Source organism: Drosophila suzukii, unplaced genomic scaffold (genome assembly GCF_043229965.1).
Source record: "Drosophila suzukii unplaced genomic scaffold, CBGP_Dsuzu_IsoJpt1.0 scf_9, whole genome shotgun sequence".
Lineage (NCBI taxonomy): Eukaryota > Metazoa > Arthropoda > Insecta > Diptera > Drosophilidae > Drosophila > Drosophila suzukii.
In genome coordinates this window covers 2,200,534-2,222,208 of record NW_027255941.1, presented here as the reverse complement: position 1 = coordinate 2,222,208, position 21,675 = coordinate 2,200,534, and the positions used below count along the sequence as shown (strand labels likewise).

The 21,675-nt window shown below is 39.4% G+C and overlaps 2 protein-coding genes and 1 long non-coding RNA gene across 11 annotated transcripts in view; 2 read left to right on the top strand and 1 right to left on the bottom strand.

Moving 5' to 3' along the window:
- Positions 1-385: 385 nt before the first annotated feature.
- The window catches only part of LOC139355113 (uncharacterized), a 28,256-nt gene continuing 6,966 nt past the window's right edge, over positions 386-21,675 (top strand). For 2 of the 5 annotated variants that reach the window (XM_070999438.1, XM_070999437.1), the window contains exon 1: positions 389-489. The gene's annotated coding sequence lies outside the window, so the exon portion shown is untranslated. Of the gene's footprint in view, positions 490-21,675 lie in introns of all 5 variants that reach the window. The other 3 variants (XM_070999441.1, XM_070999440.1, XM_070999439.1) reach the window with 3 other exon arrangements.
- LOC139355117 (uncharacterized) lies at positions 17,325-21,498 on the bottom strand. 2 transcript variants are annotated; one of them, XR_011605849.1, is made up of 4 exons: positions 20,821-21,498; positions 20,162-20,262; positions 18,555-19,964; positions 17,325-18,026 (listed from the first exon to the last, which is right to left on the bottom strand). It is a non-coding gene; the product is annotated as an uncharacterized lncRNA (long non-coding RNA). The 2 variants fall into 2 exon arrangements; XR_011605850.1 differs by lacking the exon at positions 17,325-18,026 and having other exon boundaries at positions 19,804-19,964; positions 20,500-21,498.
- The window catches only part of stai (stathmin), a 249,359-nt gene continuing 248,053 nt past the window's right edge, over positions 20,370-21,675 (top strand). For all 4 annotated transcript variants that reach the window (XR_011605847.1, XM_070999443.1, XM_070999442.1 and 1 more), the window contains exon 1: positions 20,370-20,505. Coding sequence is in view for 3 of the 4 variants with exons in the window: in XM_070999443.1 (XP_070855544.1) it covers positions 20,385-20,505 (121 nt within the window). In the remaining variant the exon portion in view is untranslated. The remainder of the gene's footprint in view (positions 20,506-21,675) is intronic.

The window sequence follows — 21,675 nt, the reverse complement described above, 5'->3', positions numbered from 1 at the left end:
TTTGAAGTCAAAATGTACATGAATTAAGTTTAAATGTTGAGTATATTTTACTTTTGTTTTGTGTAAGTAATTTTGACCACCCCTGTATGCTACAGTGGGTAAAAAGAGTATTGGAAAAATCGTTGGCTAAAGTGTATATAATCTGGAGGGGAGTACTTTCACAAACATATTCACCATAATTTTTGTCCACAGAAGTATGTTTAACAATTCATATTTTTTTGCGCAAGTATTATTTTTTTTTTAACTACCAGCTAAAATTTTCTTAAGTTATGGTGAAGGGTTGAAAACTCGAAAGACTTTCAGAATTTGTGTCAAACAGTTACCAAACTATCAAAAATATGTAATTTTATTCTAATAAACTAAATTATTATCTACATGGGATCGCGGCCTCACTTTTTGGAATAGTGTCAAGAAGATCTGCACCAATCAAGAAAAATAACAAGATACGCTCAAAGCAGCCGCGGCTGAGCAAGAAAGTCAAACTTATCAGTAAGTAAATCATGTTAATAACAACGACTAAAACTTTATAAAACGTAAGTAAAAACAAGAGAGAACGCTATAGTCGAGTTCCTCGACTACCTAACTTCCAGCCCGTTACTCAGCTAACCAACTTCAAGTAAATAAACTTTTTTAGTGTTATCTTCTTTTTTATAGTATAATAGAAAAAAGAACAATTACAAAAATAGGGCAGTGTGTCAGTCTATGCGTCTGAGTCTGGATTGAGTCTACCACTTGAGGGCCTTCCAGGTCCCAATTGTGAGAGCAATTTGTGAGAGCAATTCTGTTTGTGTGAAAGACGAGTCTTGATCTGTAGCGAGTAGCAGCCTTAGGACCGGTTTCTGGAGTGCTGGCAGAAATTTATCGGGTTAAGTGCCTGGTAAGGAAATTTGGTTTTCTCGAGTGGCTATGAGAAAGCTAACTTTGACAGGGACTCCAACTGCGGTTAAATTTTGTCGGCTCGATAAAGTGACAGGTGTTTTCACAAAGCGTACTAAGGTGAAATAAAGTAATCTAGAACATAAACAAAACCTTATAAAAAGCTGATGCCAAATTCAAAGCAAGCCTTGAGTTTTCACTTAACAGCTCAAAATTTGTGATTAACAGCACTCTGTAATTGTTTCTCGTTTAATTAAATAAAGGAGTCGAGAGAACCGATTTGCCCTTACGACAAGTTTATCTGGTCGTTAACTTTTTCGGACAGAGAGCTATCAGGGAATTTTTTGGGACTCGATAAACCGGCCTTTAGTGACAGATGTGCAAGCAGGATTAATTTTAAGATATTGGAAGTCCGTAGAATATTTTCTATAGTATGGGGCGTTTATCATATGTCTTTAGCTTGACAGGATTTAATAATATTTTGAAGTGCTATAGGCAATGCTTTAGAAGTATATACCCCAATGTAGAAAAGGTATTAAAATAACCTTTAAGAGCAGAAATTTGCCGTGATCGACAGTCCACTGCCCAGACGAAGGAGCCATCTCATTTTCTCCACCTTTTGCCTTCTGGATGCACAGGTAAAACGCCTGTCCAAGGTAGACCGTGGTACCTAACCGTGTCGAAGTCCTTTATTGAAGTCCCGTCCAGGGCAAAAAGTAATATCCTATATAGACACCATTTGCTCCGCCCGAACTTCTGCCCAACCTTTGCTGAGAGCCAATTCAAGGACAAGTTCCAAGCTAACTTAGATTTCTCCACACACCCAACAACCCAGTCGTAAATGACAGCATTCCAGCATGCGTTCTTTCATTATGAAATGGCATCAAAAAGGTGTTCCGGAAGTGATGAGTCTGTCATTTCTTTTTACACGGGTGCGGGACAAAAAAGAATGCACCCGTTGAATGCTTCTGGAAGCATATATCTGGAATGCACCTGGAAGTAACAAACTAAACACATTCTGGGTGCACTCTTTTTTAATGCACCTGGAAGCCACATACTAAACACCTTCTGGGTGTCCTCTTTTTTAATGCACCAGGAAGTAACAACCTAAACACATTCTGGGTGCACTCTTTTTTAATGCACCTGGAAGCAACATACTCAACTCCTTCTGGGTGTACTCTTTTTTAATGCACCTGTCACATGTACCCAGGAATGCACATAGAAGTATTCAAAAACCAAATATCTGGAAGTTTTCCCCAGGAATACATAGAACTGGATTTCAATTTCATATTTATTTTGTATTTCAATATTCAAGAGCGCAACTAATTTTTGATCGGAGTAACTCCCCTTCTGTACGGGGCTTTTCTGCTTCCTTCTTGTTTATGTACTTTTGTCATTTACGCAGTTCAGTCCTTGGTGTGCCCATTCATTTTTTGCGATTCTGAAAAATATAAAGCAAATTTAATATTATATATTTTAAAATATGTGTATATAAATTACAAATATACAATATATTTATTTTGCATGTACAATTTACATAAAAATAGTTATTATTTTACATGTACTGTATTATTTTATTGTGTTCATATTGAACTAAATTATCTACACTTTACTTACCTGTGAAAATATTGATGTCAAATTGGTGGCAGAAAGCAACAAACTTTTTCAAAACACGTGACACGAACTTCACTTTTCAGAACTAAAAATGCAACTGAATGTTCCCTTTTGTCTTTATTATTGGTTTGTCAAGAGAACAGTTCCGAAAAAAGACGATTGTAAAAAAATGGGCATCGGCAACCTTCGGGTTTAAGTTTGGATTTTGTTACATTCCCACTAAAATACACCTGGATGCACTTTATTGAAATACACCCAGATGGCAACCAAAAGACTGCCCCCAGCACGCACATTTGCTGGGTAAATTTGCATACGTGCTGTTTTGCGTAAAAAAGATGCGACCCAGAACTATTTGTTTCGGAATACGTTCCCAAATACCCGTTTGGGCATGCTTCTGGATGCATTATTCTGAAACACATCTAGAAGGTACCGCAATAGAATGCACCCAGGACGCACATTTACCTTGGTAAATTTGCATGCGTGCTGTTTTACGTAAAAAAGATACGACCCAAAACTATGTTTTTTTTAAACACGTTCCCCAACTTACGACTGGGAAGTTCGAATCAACAGCAATAGTGGTGAGGTTCCATTACAAATACAAAACAGTAAATGAGAGCGGTGCATATATATAATTTCCCCATACAGTAAGAACCCTTCAGTTCTGCAGTAGGGACGGAGTGACATGTCATAGGTCAAAAAGTTACACTAGATTCGTCGGACAGCATGCAACAGGTAGAAAGAAGCGTTTTCGACCCCATAAAGACGAGTCGATCTAGCCATGTCCGTCTGACCGTCTGTCTGTCCGTCCGGATGAACGCTGAGATCTCGAAAACTGCGACTTTAGGCTATAGGGACTTGGTATGCAGATTCCTGACCTTCCAAGGGGAACCCACAATTTTCATGCTAGATAAAAAACTTTACATGAAATGTATTAGTCTCGTCAATACCTATCGATTGACTCAAAAAAAAGTTTGCCACTTTCACTCTAACGCCCATAAGGCTTAAATCACCTTAAATATCCTTATATGGAATCACGGGTAGGTGGCGCATTTTAGTATCGCTTTGCTGCTTGCATATCACCGTTTCCCTTTGGTCCCTAACGTTTCGGCGGGAAATTTTTCGTAGAGCAGAGACATGTGATTGTCCTAATATTTTAGGAGCAAAATAAAAACAACTAATATTGTTTTAAAAAAGTTAGTTATTTGATTATAGTAAAAATAAGTAAATTTACCTACAATGTTATGTTTACGTATATACATGATAATTACAATGTAATTATACCCGTTACTCGTAGAGTAAAAGGGTATAAGTTAACAACAGTATAATATTGCACAATGTATTACTCTAGATATCAATTAGCTTTCCTGAGTAATGCTGATGCGCCACATTTGAGTTCAGCGCTCTGCGCTGAGAACGACAACAGTGATATGCTGACACTTCATATTCGAAGTGGAGTGCTGCGCTGTATGGAATGCTGAGTCGGCTTGCCGACCATGACTTTGTGGCGTGATGCATTGCTGCTTGGCTTTAAGGTTCCGACTGTAAACTCTGATTGCCAGTCTTGTATGAGCAATACGACAACACACTTGTATGAATAAATTACATACTCCGGCAAAGCCGTAAAAATATATCTCTTATAATTGACTGAGCTTAAGGCCAGCAATAGCGGTAAAGTTTACCGCCAACCTAATCGTCGTTCCAGAACCTGGCCTAGGACGAGATACATCAGGAGAAGCAGCAGGACACAGAGCTGCACAGCGCAGACGCAGGACTACGCGGGACAAACCCTCCGATCTTTATCTGGCGCCCAACTTCAGTTTCGAACCTTGTTAATTGGATCATGTAAGCTCGAGTAGTGATAAAATTTATCGTGATCATAAAGCAAAAACAATATTTGCAGAGTAATTACTGAATCAATAAATTCGAAAAAATTTATATCGCATACTTTTGTCAGTAGGAAATTTTCATTGCATACCTTTGTCAGCAAATTTTTTTGGCGTTGCATACTTGTGTCAGTAGAAAATTATTTTATTGCATACTTTTGCCAGTAAAATTTTTTTCCATTGCATACCCAAATAATCTTTTTTAATTTTTCTAGCTTTGCATTCTTTCACCAAAGCAAAGGTTTTTTTGTGCTTATCCAAAGAAATTAAGTGACCTCTTAGTAAGTCAATCTCTTGCGCAACCAAAGCTCGCTATTCGACCGATCAGTTGCGATCGGCAATAAAATATTTGTGTGTTGCCAGCCAACAGCCAATGAGTTGGGCTTAGTTGGTCCTATAGGGCTTGAGTTGGTCCTATAGGGACGTTAAAGTTGAATACGACAGCGACGACAGTTGGGAGGTTAACCAACCATAAGCTGGTGCCCATTCAGAGAACGTCATGGATCCCAATCAGATACAAGCCCTTATTGACAATGCAGTCAGACAGGCGCTGTCGCAACAGCAGTCCCAGTTACAGGCCCAGATTAACGCTTTAGTCACTCATGTCCAGAATGTACAGGTGGAAACACCTCAAATTGTCACATATGAAAAAATATCAGTTAGACCAGAGGTCGGATGCGACATTCCGATAGACATAATCAAGTCCGTCCCTGAGTTCACAGGCACTCAGGATGAATATGTAGCTTGGAGGCAGTCAGCCATTTACGCATATGAGTTGTTCAAGCCTTATAACGGCAGCAGTGCCCACTACCAAGCTGTTGCCATCATAAAAAACAAAATCAGAGGCACAGCAGGAGCCTTACTTGTCTCCCACAACACAGTGTTGAATTTTGATGCCATATTGGCCAGATTAGATTGCACCTACTCGGACAAGACATCTCTGCGCTTACTAAGACAGGGGCTAGAAATGGTCAGGCAAGGCGACATGCCTTTAATGCAATACTATGACGAAGTCGAAAAGAAACTAACGCTAGTAACCAATAAAATTGTCATGACGCACGAACAAGAGGTTGCCGATTTGCTCAACTCAGAAGTTAGAGCCTTGCATGCTTTTATTTCGGGTTTAAAGAAATCTCTCAGATCCGTCGTCTTTCCAGCACAGCCTAAAGATCTCCCTTCTGCGCTGGCTCTGGCTAGAAAGGCAGAGTCTAGTATTGAGAGAAGCATGTTTGCAAACTCTTACGCTAAGGCTGTGGAAGAGCGGGCTCAAGGTACCGAAATCAACAAAAGCCGTTCCTATGGCAAGCCAGGCAGGTATAACAAAGAAGTCCAACATCAGGATAAAAACCCCCATTTTGTCAAGCGCCCAAAGGGCAACCCTCAAGAGCAGACTAACAGGGACAACCAATCGCAGGCCCCATAACCTATGGAGATTGATTCCTCCTCTAAGTTTAGGCAGCGTACCGAGTACAGCAAACGTCAATCTAATGACTCCAATGCCGTGAAGCGACGAAACTCGTCCGATCGTGCGACAGGCCCAAGACGCCAGCGACTCAATTGTGTAGTTTAAGAGGACTCAGAAGAAGATAAAACTAACTACGAAAAGGCGGCATAGGAGGCAGTTGAGGATATTGAAAGTGACAACAAGTTCGCTCCGGATGACGACTCAGTTCATTTTTTAGGGAACACTCCCGGTTGCCGTTCATCGAGCGACGGTTGGCTGGGAGAACATTAAAAATTTTAATAGACACTGGTGCGGCAAAAGATTATGTCAAGCCCATAAAGGAGCTAAAAACCATAGTGCCGGTCACCAAAACGTTTTCGGTGAATTCGATTCACGGTTCAACCGAAATTAAGCAAAAGTGCTTTATGAACATTTTCAAGCACACGTCACTATTTTTATTGTTAGACACCCTCAGTTTGTTCGACGCTATCATAGGTTTCGACTTGTTAACACAGGCCGGGGTTAAGCTGAACTTAGAAAAAAACATTCTGGAATATAAGGGCTCCTCCGAAAAACTTCAGTATCATAACTGCGCTGACGTAAATTTCACCGACGTTAATGACATCGTGGTTCCTACCTCCGTTAAGAAAGAGTTGAGGAGTATGATACTAAAAAGAAAAAAAGCTTTTTCAACAGCCAACGAAGCTCTCCCTTTTTACACCGCAGTTATTGCCAAAATTCGGACAATAACAAACGAACCGGTGTACTCCAGAGCCTACCCAAACCTTATGGGCGTTTCCGACTTTGTGAACAGTGAGTGAAGTCAAACAAATGCTAAAATATGGCATTATCAGGCCCTCGAGGTCGCCCTACAACAGCCCAACTTGGGTTGTTGACAAGAAAGGTACTGACGCCTATGGTAACCCGAAGAAGAGGTTAGTCATCGATTTCAGGAAACTGAACGAACAGACTATTCTAGACCGTTACCCAATGCCCAGCATTCCCAAGATTCTAGCGAACCTTGGGAAAGCGCAATTTTGTACTACCCTAGATTTAAAATCAGGGTATCACCAGATTTACCTTCAAAGACAGCGTAGAATACCTAGGCTTCATTGTAAGCAAGGACGGAGCAAAATCCGACCCTCAAAAGGTAAAAGCCATTCGAGAATACCCTGAACCCAAAAATGTGTACAGTGTCAGATCCTTCTAGTCCTATGAAGTTACTACAGGGTTTTTATTAAGGACATTGTCGCTATAGCTCGGCCAATAACAGACATACTAAAAGGCGAAAATGGTTCGGTCAGTAAACACATGTCAAATAAAATCCTTGTCGAGTTCAATGAAACGCAGCGTAATGCGTTCGAGCGACTTCGCAACATTTTGGCATCAGAAGATGTTGTACTTATGTACCCAGATTTTAAAAAGCCTTTTGACCTTACTACTGGTGCTTCGGCTAGCGGCATTGGCGCGGTACTATCTCAAGAGGTAGACCAATAACAATGATTTCCCGTACACTAAAACCCGTACACTACGCCACTAATGAGAGAGAATTGTTAGCTATTGTTTGTGCTTTGGGAAAATTGCAGAATTTTCTATATGGGTCCAGGGAAATTAACATTTTCACTGATCACCAGCCACTCACATTCGCGGTAGCTGACAAGAACACAAACGCCAAAATAAAAAGATGGAAGGCGTACATAGACCAGCACAATGCCAAAGTTTTCTACAATCCAGGCAAAGAACATTTTGTTGCTGATGCCTTGTCCAGACAAAATCTTAACGCTCTGCAAGATGAGCCTAAGTCGGACGCAGCGACCGTTCACAGCGAAGTCTCTCTGACCTACCCAATCGAGGCTACCGACAAACCACTAAACTGCTTTAAGAACCAGATTGTTCTTGAAGAAGCACGTTTCCCGTTAAATCGGAATCTGGTGATGTTTCGCAGCAAAACTCGTCATTTTATCAATTTTACCGACAAAGTCAGCATTTTAAAGTCTCTTAAAGAGCGCGTGAACACAGACGTCGTTAACGCTGTGCACTGCGACCTGCCTACCTTAGCAAGTTTTCAGCACGAGCTAATCTCCCACTTCCCAAACACAGAATTTCGGTACTGCAAAAATTTCGTGCAAGATATAACTGATAAAAATGATCAGTTAGAGCTTATCACAGCTGAGCACAATCGTGCGCACAGAGCGGCACAGGAAAATGTGAAACAAGTCCTTCGCGACTGTTATTTTCCTAATATGAACAACTTATCCAAGGAAGTGGTTACAAACTGCCGAGTCTGTACCAAAGCAAAATATGACAGGCGCCCTAAAAGACAAGAGCTCGGGGTAACACCTATCCCAAGTTGCACCGGCGAAATGTTGCACATTGTTATCTTTTCGACCGATAAAAAACAATTCTTGACATGCATTGAGAAGTTTTCCAAGTTTGCAGTCGTTCAATCGATTGTGTCTAGAACCATAGTCGACATCACTGGTCCATTATTGCAGCTATTAAACTTTTTCCCCAAGACCAAAACAATATTTTGCGATAATGAAGCTGCCTTCAACTCAGAAACGATCACCTCCATGCTTAGGAATACCTATGGCATTGACGTTGTAAATGCGCCCCCCTTGCATAGCTCGTCGAATAGTCAAGTGGAACGCTTTCATAGCACCTTGTAAAAAATCGCTAGATGTTTAAAGCTGGACAAGAAAGTCAATGATACGGTAGAGCTAATCCTGAGGGCCAAGGTAGAGTACAACAGGACCATACACTCAGTCACTCGTGAAAAACCAATTGAGATTGTTCATGCTGGGCACAATGTGCATCTTGCAGACATCAACTAAAGGTTGGTAGAAGCTCAAGAAGATAATATCAAAAGATGTAACAACTCCAGACAGAACCGTACCTTTGAGGTAGGGGAAAGGGTATACCAAAAAAACAACAAGAGGTTAGGGAACAAATTGACCCCGTTATGCTCAGAGCAAAAAGTGGAAGCAGACCTCGGAACGGCTAAGGGCTAACTTCTCTGAGTATAGCAATATGATAGATGAAACAGAAAAATTGTCCGCATATGCGTAAGTTGCTAGACGTCGATACAGACCATCTAAAAACCCTTTTGTCCGTTCTCAAAATACACCATAGAGTTGCTAGAAGCTTAGACTTCTTGGGTACTGCGCTAAAGGTGGTTGCAGGCACACCTGACGCAGCAGATTTCTTGAAGATCAGAATCACCGAGGCGCAACTAGTAGAGTCCAATTCTAGGCAGATTGCCATAAATTCCGAAACTCAGAAACAGATAAACAAACTAACGGACACCATCAACAATATTATAAAAGCCCGTAAGAACGATTTGATTGACACCCCTCATCTATTCGAAGCACTTTTGGCAAGAAATAGGATGCTAAGCACAGAAATTAAAAATTTAATTCTCACTATTACTTTGGCAAAATCCAACATTGTAAACCCTACTATTCTTGATCACGCTGATTTGAAATCACTATAGATAGAAGCTTCCAAAACAAGAGTCCTTCAGTCCGAAAACATAATTCATATATTAATAGCCTTTCCAAAAGTCAAACTCAGATGTAAGAAGGTCACCGTCTACCCTGTGTCCCACCAACAAGTCGTCCTACGTCTCGACGAAAACACACTGGCGGAATGTGAAGAGGATACGTTCGTAATCACAGAATGCACTGAGACCACACACAACACCTTTTGCGAACGGTCTCGACAAGAAACCTGTGCGCGTTCGATCCACGCAGGAAGCACTGATCATTGCTACACTCAACATAGCCACCTGAGGGCGATAATGCCCGTAGATGACGGCGTCGTAATTATCAATGAAGCGACAGCCCGCAACCAAACAAACAATGGCGCCGAAGTGCTCGCGTCTGGAACGCATCTGGTAACGTTCAAAAACTCTGCAACAATCAACGGCACCAAATTTGTGAACTTGCGAAATATGCAAAGCAAGCAGCCTGGCATTGTTAGGTCACCGCTACTGAACATCATCGGCCACGACCCAGTTTTAAGCATACCTTTTCTTCACCGGGGGTAGTTAACAACTAAGTATAATACTCTTACTCTAGTTATTAATTAGCTTTCCTGAGTAATGCTGATGCGCCACTTTTGAGTTCAGCGCTCTGCGCTGAGAACGACCAACAGTGATATGCTGACACTTCATATTCGAAGTGGAGTGCTGCGCTGTATGGAATGCTGAGTCGGCTTGCCGACCATGACTTTGTGGCGTGATGCATTGCTGCTTGGCTTTAAGGTTCCTATTGTAAACTCTGAATGCCAGTCTTGTACGACCAATACGACAATACACCTGTCTGAATAAATTACACACTCCGGCAGAACCGTTAAAATATATCTCTTATTATTGACTGAGCTTAAGGCCAGCAATAGCGGTAAAGTTTACCGCCAACCTAATCGTCCTTCCAGAACCTGGCCTAGGACGAGATACATCAGGAGAAGCAACAGGACACAGAGCTGCACAGCGCAGACGCAGGACTACGCGGGACAAACGCTCCGATCTTTATCTTATACTAGATTCGTCGGAAAATATGAAACAGGCAGAAGGAAGCGTTTCCGACCCCATAAAGTATATACATTCTTGATCAGGATCACTAGCCGAGTCGATCTAGCCATGCCCGTCTGTCCGTCTGTCTGTCCGTCCGGATGAACGCTGAGATCTCGGAAACTATAAGAGCTAGAGCTATTGAGATTCGGCGTGCAGATTCCTGAGCTTCTTACGCAGCGCAAGTTTGTTCCAGCAATGTGCCAAGCCCACTCTAACGCCCACAAACCGCCCAAAACAGTGGCTCCTGCAGTTCTGATGCTAGAATACAATTTTTAACTGAAATGTATTGTTCTCATCAAGACCTATCGATTGACCTAAAAAAATGTTTGCCACGCCCACTTTAACGCCCACTAACCGCCCAAACCTGTGACGCCCACAAAAGTCTCGTCAATACCTATCGATTGATCAAAAAAAAAATTTCCCACGCCCACTCTAACGCCCACAAACCGCCCAAAACAGTGGCTCCTACAGTTTTGATGCTAGAATACAATTTTTAACTGAAATGTATTGTTCTCATCAAGACCTATCGATTGACCTAAAAAAATGTTTGCCACGCCCACTTTAACGCCCACTAACAGCCCAAACCTGTGACGCCCACAAAAGTCTCGTCAATACCTATCGATTGATAAAAAAAAAATTGTCCACGCCCACTCTAACGCCCATAACGCTTCAATCTGTCTGCCGCCGGTAGGTGGCGCATTTTAACGTCACTTTGCTGCTTGCATATCTCCATTTCCCTTTGGTCCCTTTAGCTGAGTAACGGGTATCTGATAGTCGGGGTACTCGACTATAGCGTTCTTTCTTGTTTATTAATTTAGTTATCGAAATTCAGTCGGTTAAAGTTTATTTAAGTGTTCAAAACATTTCAATATTAAGTTAAAGGAGTTCAAATTTTATAGTCGAATATTTTTCGCTTTAGAAAGGGTATAGGTGCAGTGGCACGCACCAACAGCGAAGAGAAACAAAAGAAATCAAGTGAAGGGGTGATAAGACTTTGTGCATTCTGTTTGAGTTATTGAAAGGGAAGCAAGCCATTTAAATTGTGCGCAGCAGATTTACTTTTTTCGTTTCTAAAAATGAAAATAATAAAGACAGGTAAGTGTTACATTAAGTTTAAGATGTTGTGCATTGATCTTTGTTTAAAGTACGTAAATTTTGACGGTGTTTTATGGGTTCCGTTAGCTGAAAGTGGATGATGAAATGTTTGTGCCATTAAAATTCCCGCAAAGGGTTATACACAGCTCTAAAAGGTAAATATTCAAATAAACAAGTAAAACCCATTTTTTAAACATATGCCCACACATTTCATCAGGAGCGTTGGCCGAGGACTCAGAGGACCCGTACAAATGTTTAAGGATGTTTCCTTTAAAAAAAACCTAAATAACATTATTTAATTAAAATAAATTTAAAAGTAAATAAAAATTTATGCATTTTAAATACTATAATTGAAAACTCATGGGAAAAATTCTGATTTTCACAAGTGATTTTACTTCGGACGTGTCACCGTCACGTAACAGGCCATTCGAAAAATGAGTATAAGGAACAAGTGAAATCCTGTGAGACTTCGAAAAATTTTCATTTGAATTTTCACTTGTGAAAATGCGGACATCCCATACAATTTTCTATATGGAGTGTCACTTGTTCTTCACTTGTGCGAGAGGACATGTCCCACGGGATTCACAAAATTATTCACAAGTGAAACTTTTTTTTTGGATCTGAAGGGGATTATTACCCTAGTTTTTAAAAGTGTTCGATGTGACCTTGACCTTGAAAATTATATATATGTACCGCTCTTACTCACTGTTTTGTTTAAGTGATCGAACCTCACCACTATTGCTATTGCTTTAAAAATCGAAGCTAGCTTCAAACTTGACTTTGAACTGGCTCTCAGCAGAGGTTGGGCAGTGGTTCGTACATGGAAAATGGAGTCTCTATATAGATTCTTACCCTATGATTTCCCAAACAACTCACCGCTGAAAAAAATTACAACATGACACCAAAAATTTTAAAAACCATGGAAATTATCCTTTTTTGCCTTTGTGGCATCATTGGCAAAGTCTCAACGAAAAGGTGGAGACTTGGCAGGACTAACAGCGATATTTCACCTCGACTCCCAGATTCATTTAAAATGGCTGCACCATTTCTTTCGCCACTCTATGCATAGCACTTGTCGTCAAAATTGCAGAGTCATCTGTATAAGTAGCTGTTAGAACATTTATTTTTCTGGGCGCAGCAAGGTCCGAGGTGAATATGGTAATTAAGACAGGGTCCAGAACAATTCCTTGTGGGACTCCAGCAAATATAAGCCTTGAAAAAACTTAGATCCTCGAGCATCCACCTGGAAGGTTCTGGGAAAGAAGAAGAGAAAGAAAAGGCTTGCTGGACGTCTAAAAATACTCCGCAACAATACCTTTTCGTCTCAAAGGCTTCAAAGTACATGGTGCACCACTTGATGCATTTATTTAGCAGCGTTGTGCACATTCCTGAAATCAAACTGATGATTCGGAATTGCGTTCTGGAATAGATAAAGACAAAAACCTTGGAGTACCAACTTTCTTTCAATAGGTTTATGGGCCGAAAAGAATCTGAAGCAGGAAGAGACGCCTTTCTTGGGGATCATAACAGCATACGCATGCTTCAACTGCTGCTGATAATATAAAAGAAGATACGCTTAAAGAACTAGGTTGCTGCCACTGACAGAGCTTAAGCCACTTTCCCGTCAATTCTGTCATGCCCAGGGGCCTTGTTCGGCTTTAGTCCCTTGATTTGAACTTTACCTTCTTCTGCATATATAGGCAGAATATGAAAAGCAGGTCTAGAGGGAACCTCATCAAAAGCTTCTGCAACGGCAATCTGTTCATCTGTGACCAATATAAAAGGCTTAAATCTTTCTTCCGAAGAATCTGCGAATTCCTAAGCTATTTAACATCTATATTTGAACATCTTCATTTGAACATTTCTGAAGAGGCTGTCGCTTAAGACCGCGAGTGTATTTCCACAGCTCGAAGCCTCGATCAGCATCTGGACCGCTAGCACTAAGTTTACGTTTGAAAAAATACAACGTATCATCATAAAGAGCTTTTCTTAATAAAGAATCAGTCGTTTTAACCAGGATAACGAGTCATTATTCCAGGGCTTAAAATCGCATTATAAAGATGCGGAACTGCAGAGTGATTACCATTATTACTCTGCTGTTCCGCATCTTTATAATGCGATTTTAGTGGAAGAATATTTTACTATCTTTTCGCTCTTATTAAGCAACCGTTTTGGGATATGGATGTGCATTGAAATGGCTTCATCTTCAGATAAATAATCTATACTGTTTTGAGGCAACAGTTGCCCGCTCTAGCCAGGAAAGACATAAGCTGGAGGTTGGAGGGCCGATGGTCCTGTACCAACATTAAGTTCCTTATAACAACTGATTTGGGTCGCTGCAGTGCAAATGCATACCCTTATTACCTTCTTCCCATAAAGTCCTTCCGTTCGAACCGATTAGAATTTCTGACAAATCTGAAACTCCGATTACCACAGAACACATACACAATCCACCATGGGATAACAGCTGATCTGAAGACCTGTGTCTAATCAAACCAAACCTGGTGCTTCTGAGCCTTCCATTTTCAAATGATCCGTGTCATCATTGTTTACGTTTAGTGAATGTTTCAATTTTCGCTGTCAAGAATAAAAATTCCAAACTGCACAGCAAAAACATCGCCAAGTTCCGTTAGATTTAGTAATTTCTTTAAAAAGCACAGCTTTATTACTTTTAAGGATGAGATAAATTTCTGAGTTCCGATCCGTTGGAAGGCTTTTTGGCCCTACACCAACAACAATTTTCTTACAACGGAGTATTTGCAGTCTAAATGCATTTTCTTCTCGAAACGCCAAGTACAAAAATCTACTAAGCTCGCAAAAAATACAGAATAAAAACACTGAATAGATTTGCGTGTGCGGTCCCATTTTCTTCTAATGCGAGTTGTAGCGACTTTTTCCGGTATCTCTCTAGCTCGAGTAGAAGAAATATTCGCTGAAGCGGAATTTGGTCGCTAAAGCGGCCACTCAGCATTAAGCGGTCTCTAAGGCACCCCTGATTATCGTTTAATACGGTTTTGGTGGACAAAATGGACTTTGAATTAGAGGACAATTTGCAAAATATATCTCTAGAAGGGATGGAGGCATTGTTTATTTGTTTATTATGCTAGCGCCTTCTATTTATTTATAGACTAACATAGGGGAGTAGTACAAGCTGCGGGGCCTTACAGTACGTATTTTTAGTAGGTTAACTTAACTTAATAATATTCATTAGTTACACCCGTTACTCGAAGAGTAAAAGGGCTTACTAGATTCGTCGGAAAGTATGTAACAGGTAGAAGGAAGCGTTTCCGACCCCATAAAGTATATACATTCTTGATCAGGATCACTAGCCGAGTCGATCTAGCCATGCCCGTCTGTCCGTCTGTCCGTCCGTCCGTCTGTCCGTATGAACGCTGAGATCTCGGAAACTATACAAGCTACAATAATGGGATTAGGCATGCGGATTCCTGAGATTCCTGCGCAGCGCAAGTTTGTTTCAGCAGAGTGCCACGCCCACTCTAACGCCCACAAGCCGCCCAAACCTGTGGCTCCTACAGTTTTGATACTGGAATAAACATTTTAACTGAAATGTATTGCACTCGTCAATGCCTATCGATTGATCTAAAAAAAAATTTGCCAAGCCCACTCTAACGCCCATAACGCTTAAGTCTGTCTACCGCCTGTAGGTGGCGCATTTTAATCTCGCTTTGCTGCTTGCATATCTCCATTTCCCTTTGGTCCCTTTAGCTGAGTAACGGGTATCTCATAGTCGAGGTACTCGACTATAGCGTTCTTCCTTGTTTAACATATTACCTCCTAGGCTTGGAAGTAACATTTTTTAATTCGTTTTGAATTTCGAATTAAATTTTATCCAAATCGGACGACTATATCATATAGCTGCCATAGGAACGATCGGAAAATTGGTGGGAAAATACTATGAAACAAATTATAGTTTCGGTGTTTTTTAACACATAGCCTCCTACGCTTGGAAATAACATTTGTTTATTAGTTCTGAATTTCGAATTTTATTTTATCAATATCGGACGACGATATCATATAGCTGCCAAAGGAGCAATCGGAAAATTGGTGGGAAAATTATATTAAACAAATTATAGCTTCGGTGTTTTTATACCCTTGCAGAGGGTATATTGATTTCAATCAGAAGTTTGCAACGCAGTGAAGGAGACGTTTCCGACCCCATAAAGTGTATATATTCTTGATCAGCGTGACTAGACGAGTCGATCTAGCCATGTCCGTCTGTTTGTCTGTCCGTCCGTTTCGTCGCAAACTAGTCTCTCAGTTTTAAAGCAATCGGGCTGAAACTTTCCCAAAAGTCTTATATCTTTTGCAGGTAGTATAAAAGTCAGAAGCAGCCGGATGGGAACACTATATCTTATAGCTCCCCTAGGAATAATCGGAAAAAATTTTTTTTTAATTATATCTTTGGTGTTTTTAACATATAACCTCCTAAGCTTAGAAATAACATTTTTTAATTAGTTTTGAATTTCGAATTAAATCTTATCAAAATCGGAAAACTTATCATAAAGCTGCCATAGGAACGATCGGAAAGTTGGTGGGAAATTAAAATATGAAACAAATTATACCTTCGGTGTTTTTTAACATATAACCTTCTACGCTTGGAAATAACATTTTTTAACTAGTTCTGAGTTTCGAATTTAATTTTATCAAAATCGGATGACTATATCATAAGGCTGCCATAGAAACGATTGGAAAATTGGTGGAAAAATAATATGAAACAAATTATAGCTTCGGTGTTTTTTAACATATAACCTCCTACGCTTGGAAATCACATTTTTTAATTAGTTCAGAATCCTCGTACGTTATAAACGATGTTATCTGCCCTAAGACTGCGCATTTAGTTCCGTCAGTGGTTTTTACACAACCGGAACTCTTTTGAATATTCTTGAGAGACTGAATTGCTCGCGCAGCTACATTTCCTAATCAACTAATCGTCCCTCCTGAATCTAGTAGTGCCGTATAAGTCTTTCCCTCTATCGATATTTTCGTATATAATCGGCTATCTTCGCTTTAAAAAATCAAAAAAATTATTCTTTTGCGAGTCTCGAAAATCTTTCTCCAAAATACTTTTCCAATCTTTCATGGAGTGGTTATACCCGTTACTCGTGGAGTAAAAGGGTATACTAGATTCGTCGGAAAGTATGTAACAGGCAGAAAGAAGCGTTTCCGACCCCATAAAGTATATATATTTTTGATCAGGATCACTAGCCGAGTCGATCCAGCCATGTCCGTCTGTCCGTATGAACGCTGTGGTTTCGGAAACTATAAAACCTGCAATACTGGGATTTCGCATGCAGATTCTAGAGATTCCAGCGCAGCGCTGGTTTTTTTCGTCAGTGTGCCACGCCCACAAGCCACACAAAACTGTAGCTTCTACAATTTTAATGCTAGATTTTAAGTTTTAAATGGAATGTACTGTTCTCATCAATACCTATCAATTGACCCAAAAACAGTTTGCCACGCCCTTGTAACGCCCAAAAACCGCCCACAAATTTCATAAAAACTTAAATATGAACGCGGATATCTCGGAAACTATCGAAAATAGAGAATTGGGATTTTAGATTTGTATTCCTTATCCGCGCAAGTTTGTTACGCGAATATGCCACGCCCACGCTGACGCCCACAAACAGCCCAAGCCTGTGGCGCCCACAATATGTATACTAGAAAAAAAATGTTAACTGAAATTTATTAGTCTCGTCAATACCTATCGATTCACCCATAACGCTTAAATTTGTCTACCGCCCACATATCCATATATTGAGATCGCGCGTAGGTGGCGCATTACAATCTCGCTTTGCTGTTTACATATCTCCATTTTCATTTGGTCCCCTTATCTGAGTAACGGGCATTATGATAGTCGAGGTACTTGACTATAGCGTTCTTCCTTGTTTAGATTTTTGATTTTAGATTTCATTGTACAAATTGATTTATTTTATGAAATACATGATTGCTATAATATTTCAGATGTTGGGTTCTTAAGGTATTCTAGTGGCTAGGCGATTTTGTTCCACGTTTAGAGGATTTGATGATTTACAGAGAGGACGGTTGAGTGGGGTGTTAAGATCTAGGAGGTATTTGTGGGTTATTTTTAAGTGGCCCAACCAGAGTCTTATAAATGTGTATTAGTCAATTCGGATAATTTTCTTATTACTGTTAATTTTTTTGTACCATGTGTTGCATTTATCTAAGAATTTTTTTAAAGTATTTTATATTTTTGTTGTGTGTATATATTATGTATGTTGCTTCTCTTGCAGTTCAGTGTGCGAGTTCCTTTCCTTTAATGGTAAAGTAACCTGGGGTCCATAATATTCATATTTGAGGTTGCTTTAATTCAATTAGCGATCTGATATATGCGGTCTATTTGTTGAGGATTAATGGGTTGCAGATTGCTGCGATCGCTCCTAGGCAGTCAGAGCAGATTACAATTTCTTCTCTCATGCTTGTTGCAATTATGATGGCTTCGAGGATTCCGATAATGTCTGCTGCTAAGATTGACGGGGTAGCTTTCCGTAGTGCAATGATTCTGTTTCGGTGGATAGCAACGGTTGGGATTGAGTTTTGTTTAGATCCGTCCGTGTAGATAAATGTATGGTTTTTTGGAAGGTTTCCTTCGTTTTATAGAGAAAGAATGTTTCGGTGATGTGTTGGGTTTTTGAAGTTCTGTAGCGAGGTATTGATTTGGTTTTGGGGTATTTGCCATGATGATTTGGCTTTGTATAGTTTGGTTAGCTTAAAGGGTAAATTAAGAAGCTTGCAATAGCATGTTCTAGTGTTGACATCAATTTTTTGCTTGGGTTTTTGGATTGGTTAATTTGTGTATTGGTATATTCTTGGAGCGGATGAGGTTTTTAAAAAGGTTGATTGTAAGGTGGTATCATCGATGCTCGATTGTTGGAATTCCGGATTCGTAGAGGAGGTTTTATGTTTGTGTGGTGCGAACCTAGGACTGTTCTAAGAGCTGCGCTTAATGTGGTTTTTAATTTATTTAATGCGTCTTTCGGGGCGTAGTGAGTTTTAGATATAAGTATGGCTTTTGTAATGTCGAATTTACCTTTTTCTTTTCTTTTTCTTTTACTTAAGTATTCTTTAATTTTAGATTTAAGTTGAGCTGCGATCCAACATAACATAAGTGGCAGATTGTTCCACAAACGGATAGCATTTACGAAGATCTGCCTATTAAAGCACAGCGAATTATATCTTGGGCATATAAGTTTATTAGATTTTGTTGATGTGGCTGATGAAAGTTTGTTATATACATTTTAAGGTTCTTGGGATGTCACTGTTTTATGAAATTAGAGTCCTAGAGTGTGTGATACATTGTCAAGTTGATTCAAATTTAAACATGATAGAACGCTATGTCCTATCAGATACCCGCTACTCATCTTTTAAATTTAGAATTTATATATGTTGGAAAATTGGCAAAAAATATTTGCAGATCTGTAAAGCTTTTACCCGTAAAATTTACGTGCTCGGACTTCCGGTCCTTTAACTGCTTCTAGTGCTATTCAACACTGAACTAAGATCATCCGTCATCGTGGCAGTTTTAGAGCTATCTAGATGAAACCTTTTCAAAAGTCGCATCGGAGAACTATATCCTACAGCTCCCATAGAAAAAAAAAAAAAATTTTGTTCTCTCTCCCTTGCTCTCATTTCTCGGCTCTGCTTTTGTTTCAGCCAGCGCCAAGAATGAGAGAGCAACACATAAAATAGACAAAAAACATTTATATTTATGAATGCTTGCTAAACATACACAATTTTAAGGCACATTCTGTATTTCAAAATATTTGGTTGAATAGCTTTGTTTGAAAGAATTCTATTTGCCGCGGATATTAGATTGCAATTTTTTACGTCCACACACATGCATAAATACATATGTGTTGTATGTATGTCGTTTTCTGGCTCTACCCTGCAGTACCATTCAGCGCTTATTGAGCACTCAATCACTGCAAAAAGCTCATCACTCAGCGCTCAATGAGCGCACAATTTGTATGGAGCTATGTGCTGAAATTAACATAGGCATGTCCTAGGGTTCATCAGTGCTCAAAAAATAGCACTCATTGAGCGCTTTTTTGAGCACCCTCCTGAGCGCTCGATTGAGCAGCTGAAAAAGCACACGTTCAGCACATGTTGAGCGCTCGATTGAGCAGCTGAAAAAGCGCACGTTCAGCACATGTTGAGCGCTCGATTGAGCCGCGATAAAAGCACACATTCAGCACACGTTGAGCGCTCATTCAAGCAGCGAAAAAGCGCACTTTCAGCGCACGTTGAGCGCTTAGCAGCAAAAAAAATTTCAGTTGTAATTTTTATTTTTATTTGTTTATTTTAAAAATTGAGCTCGGGGGTTTCCGGTGTTATCGGGGTCGCTGGCACCTCCTCCTCAGCATCTGGTTTTTAACGCACCGCATTGCCATCTGCAGCGCCTTTTCGGGAGGCTCCGAGGGATCGACCATGGCGATTGCATCTAGTATTAGAAAAAAATTAGTTTTAAAAATAAAACAAGACGAGAATAAAAACGAGTGACCGAAAGTAATCGTTATTTGTAAGATTTATTTATAATAAAAGAAATGTTATCTTTGGCATTCAATGTAAAAATCCCAGAAGTCTTTTAAAAATTAAACTTACAAACAATAGTTACTTTCAGCCTCAATAAAAACTTACTTAATAAGTAAGTTGTGGGACAGAACAAGTTCCTCGGATAATATGCTTAAGATGGAACGATTTAGCCTTCCATTTTTTTATAGATTTACCTTCAGCCTTGTCTAAAAATATAAGAAAATGCAAAAAATATCGAGAAGAAATTAGCAAACTTTTGTTTTCGGTCACTTGATTTATTTTATTTTGTTGTAAACAATTTTTACGAAAAATAAACCACACATTATTTATGTATTTTATATTATTTATTAAAACATTTATTTATTTTGCAGTTGCGGAAAAAAATAACACTTTTCCAGGAACTGAAAATTGGAGATGTTTGAGATTTTTATTTAAATACGTACACAAAAGTAAGAATTGTTGTTAAATGTTATTAATATTCATTTTTATCGAATTTTAACCACAAATATAAGTTTTAAAAACAAACATCTCTTATTTTTTGTCCCTAGAAACTTTGCACTCAATAAGATTTTTAAATTCTTTCACAGATTTGTTTATTATATGCACCATTTGTTGCTTTTCACGTCAAAAATTAATATTTTTCACAGCTATTTTTTTCCGCCACGTGTTATTTTGGGAATCTTGTATTTCCCTTATTTTTAATATAGATTATCTTGTTTTTTACTCTCACTGTTTTCAATATTATTAGTCTGCGACAGACTTACCTGGGAATCGTTTCTTTTTCACTTTTAAGGCACTAATTTAATTTAATTTAGTAAATTGCTGGTATGTTTGCTTCAACTTCTAACTCCTTCACTAAAGTAAACGCAAGTGAAAAGACGAAAAAAGGCGCGTGCCTTCCAGAAAAACAACAAGCAACAACAACAACGGTTCCGCTAAGCCGTTGTTGTTTTTTTTGCATGTCCCGTTTGGTCTATGCATCTTGCACATAAAAGCAGGGTATTTATAGACATATTCGACTATGCAAATCGGTTTATAAAAATATATTTTTAAAACTTTACATATTATTAAATTATATTAATAAACATATAAATTTGTTTAAGAAATACAAATATTTTAAAACAGAAACCTATTATTTTAAATCGTTGTTTTATCATTTACGAACAAATGTCGCACTATTCAAAAGGCAAGGGTGCACAAAAGTCTATATATTTTAGTTGCTGGGCCTCCTTCCCATCACACGCACTTTTCCGTCTGAGACATGGAGAGAGAGGGAGAGCCCAAAATTACTTTTTGTGCGTTCTCTTTGCGGACCCGACTGAGAGCGCGTCGCTTTGCGCTCAGCTCTGCCGGCGTCGCTGGCTTCTCTGCCGACGTCGCAGTCGGCTTCGTGATGATTGGGCGCTTAACTCAATTGTGGAACTGCAGGGTAATGTTAAAATAATACACAGACCGCTATATTTCATTTTCTGTAAACAAATACGGTAGTAAATTAAATAATTAGTTTTTAGTTATCAAAAAATCGGAATGCTCTGAACATACAATGCTCCTGCGGGAAGAACTTCTGTGGACAAAAAGGCTAATTTGTTTGTAAAATGGAAAATGTTTGTTTATTCTTC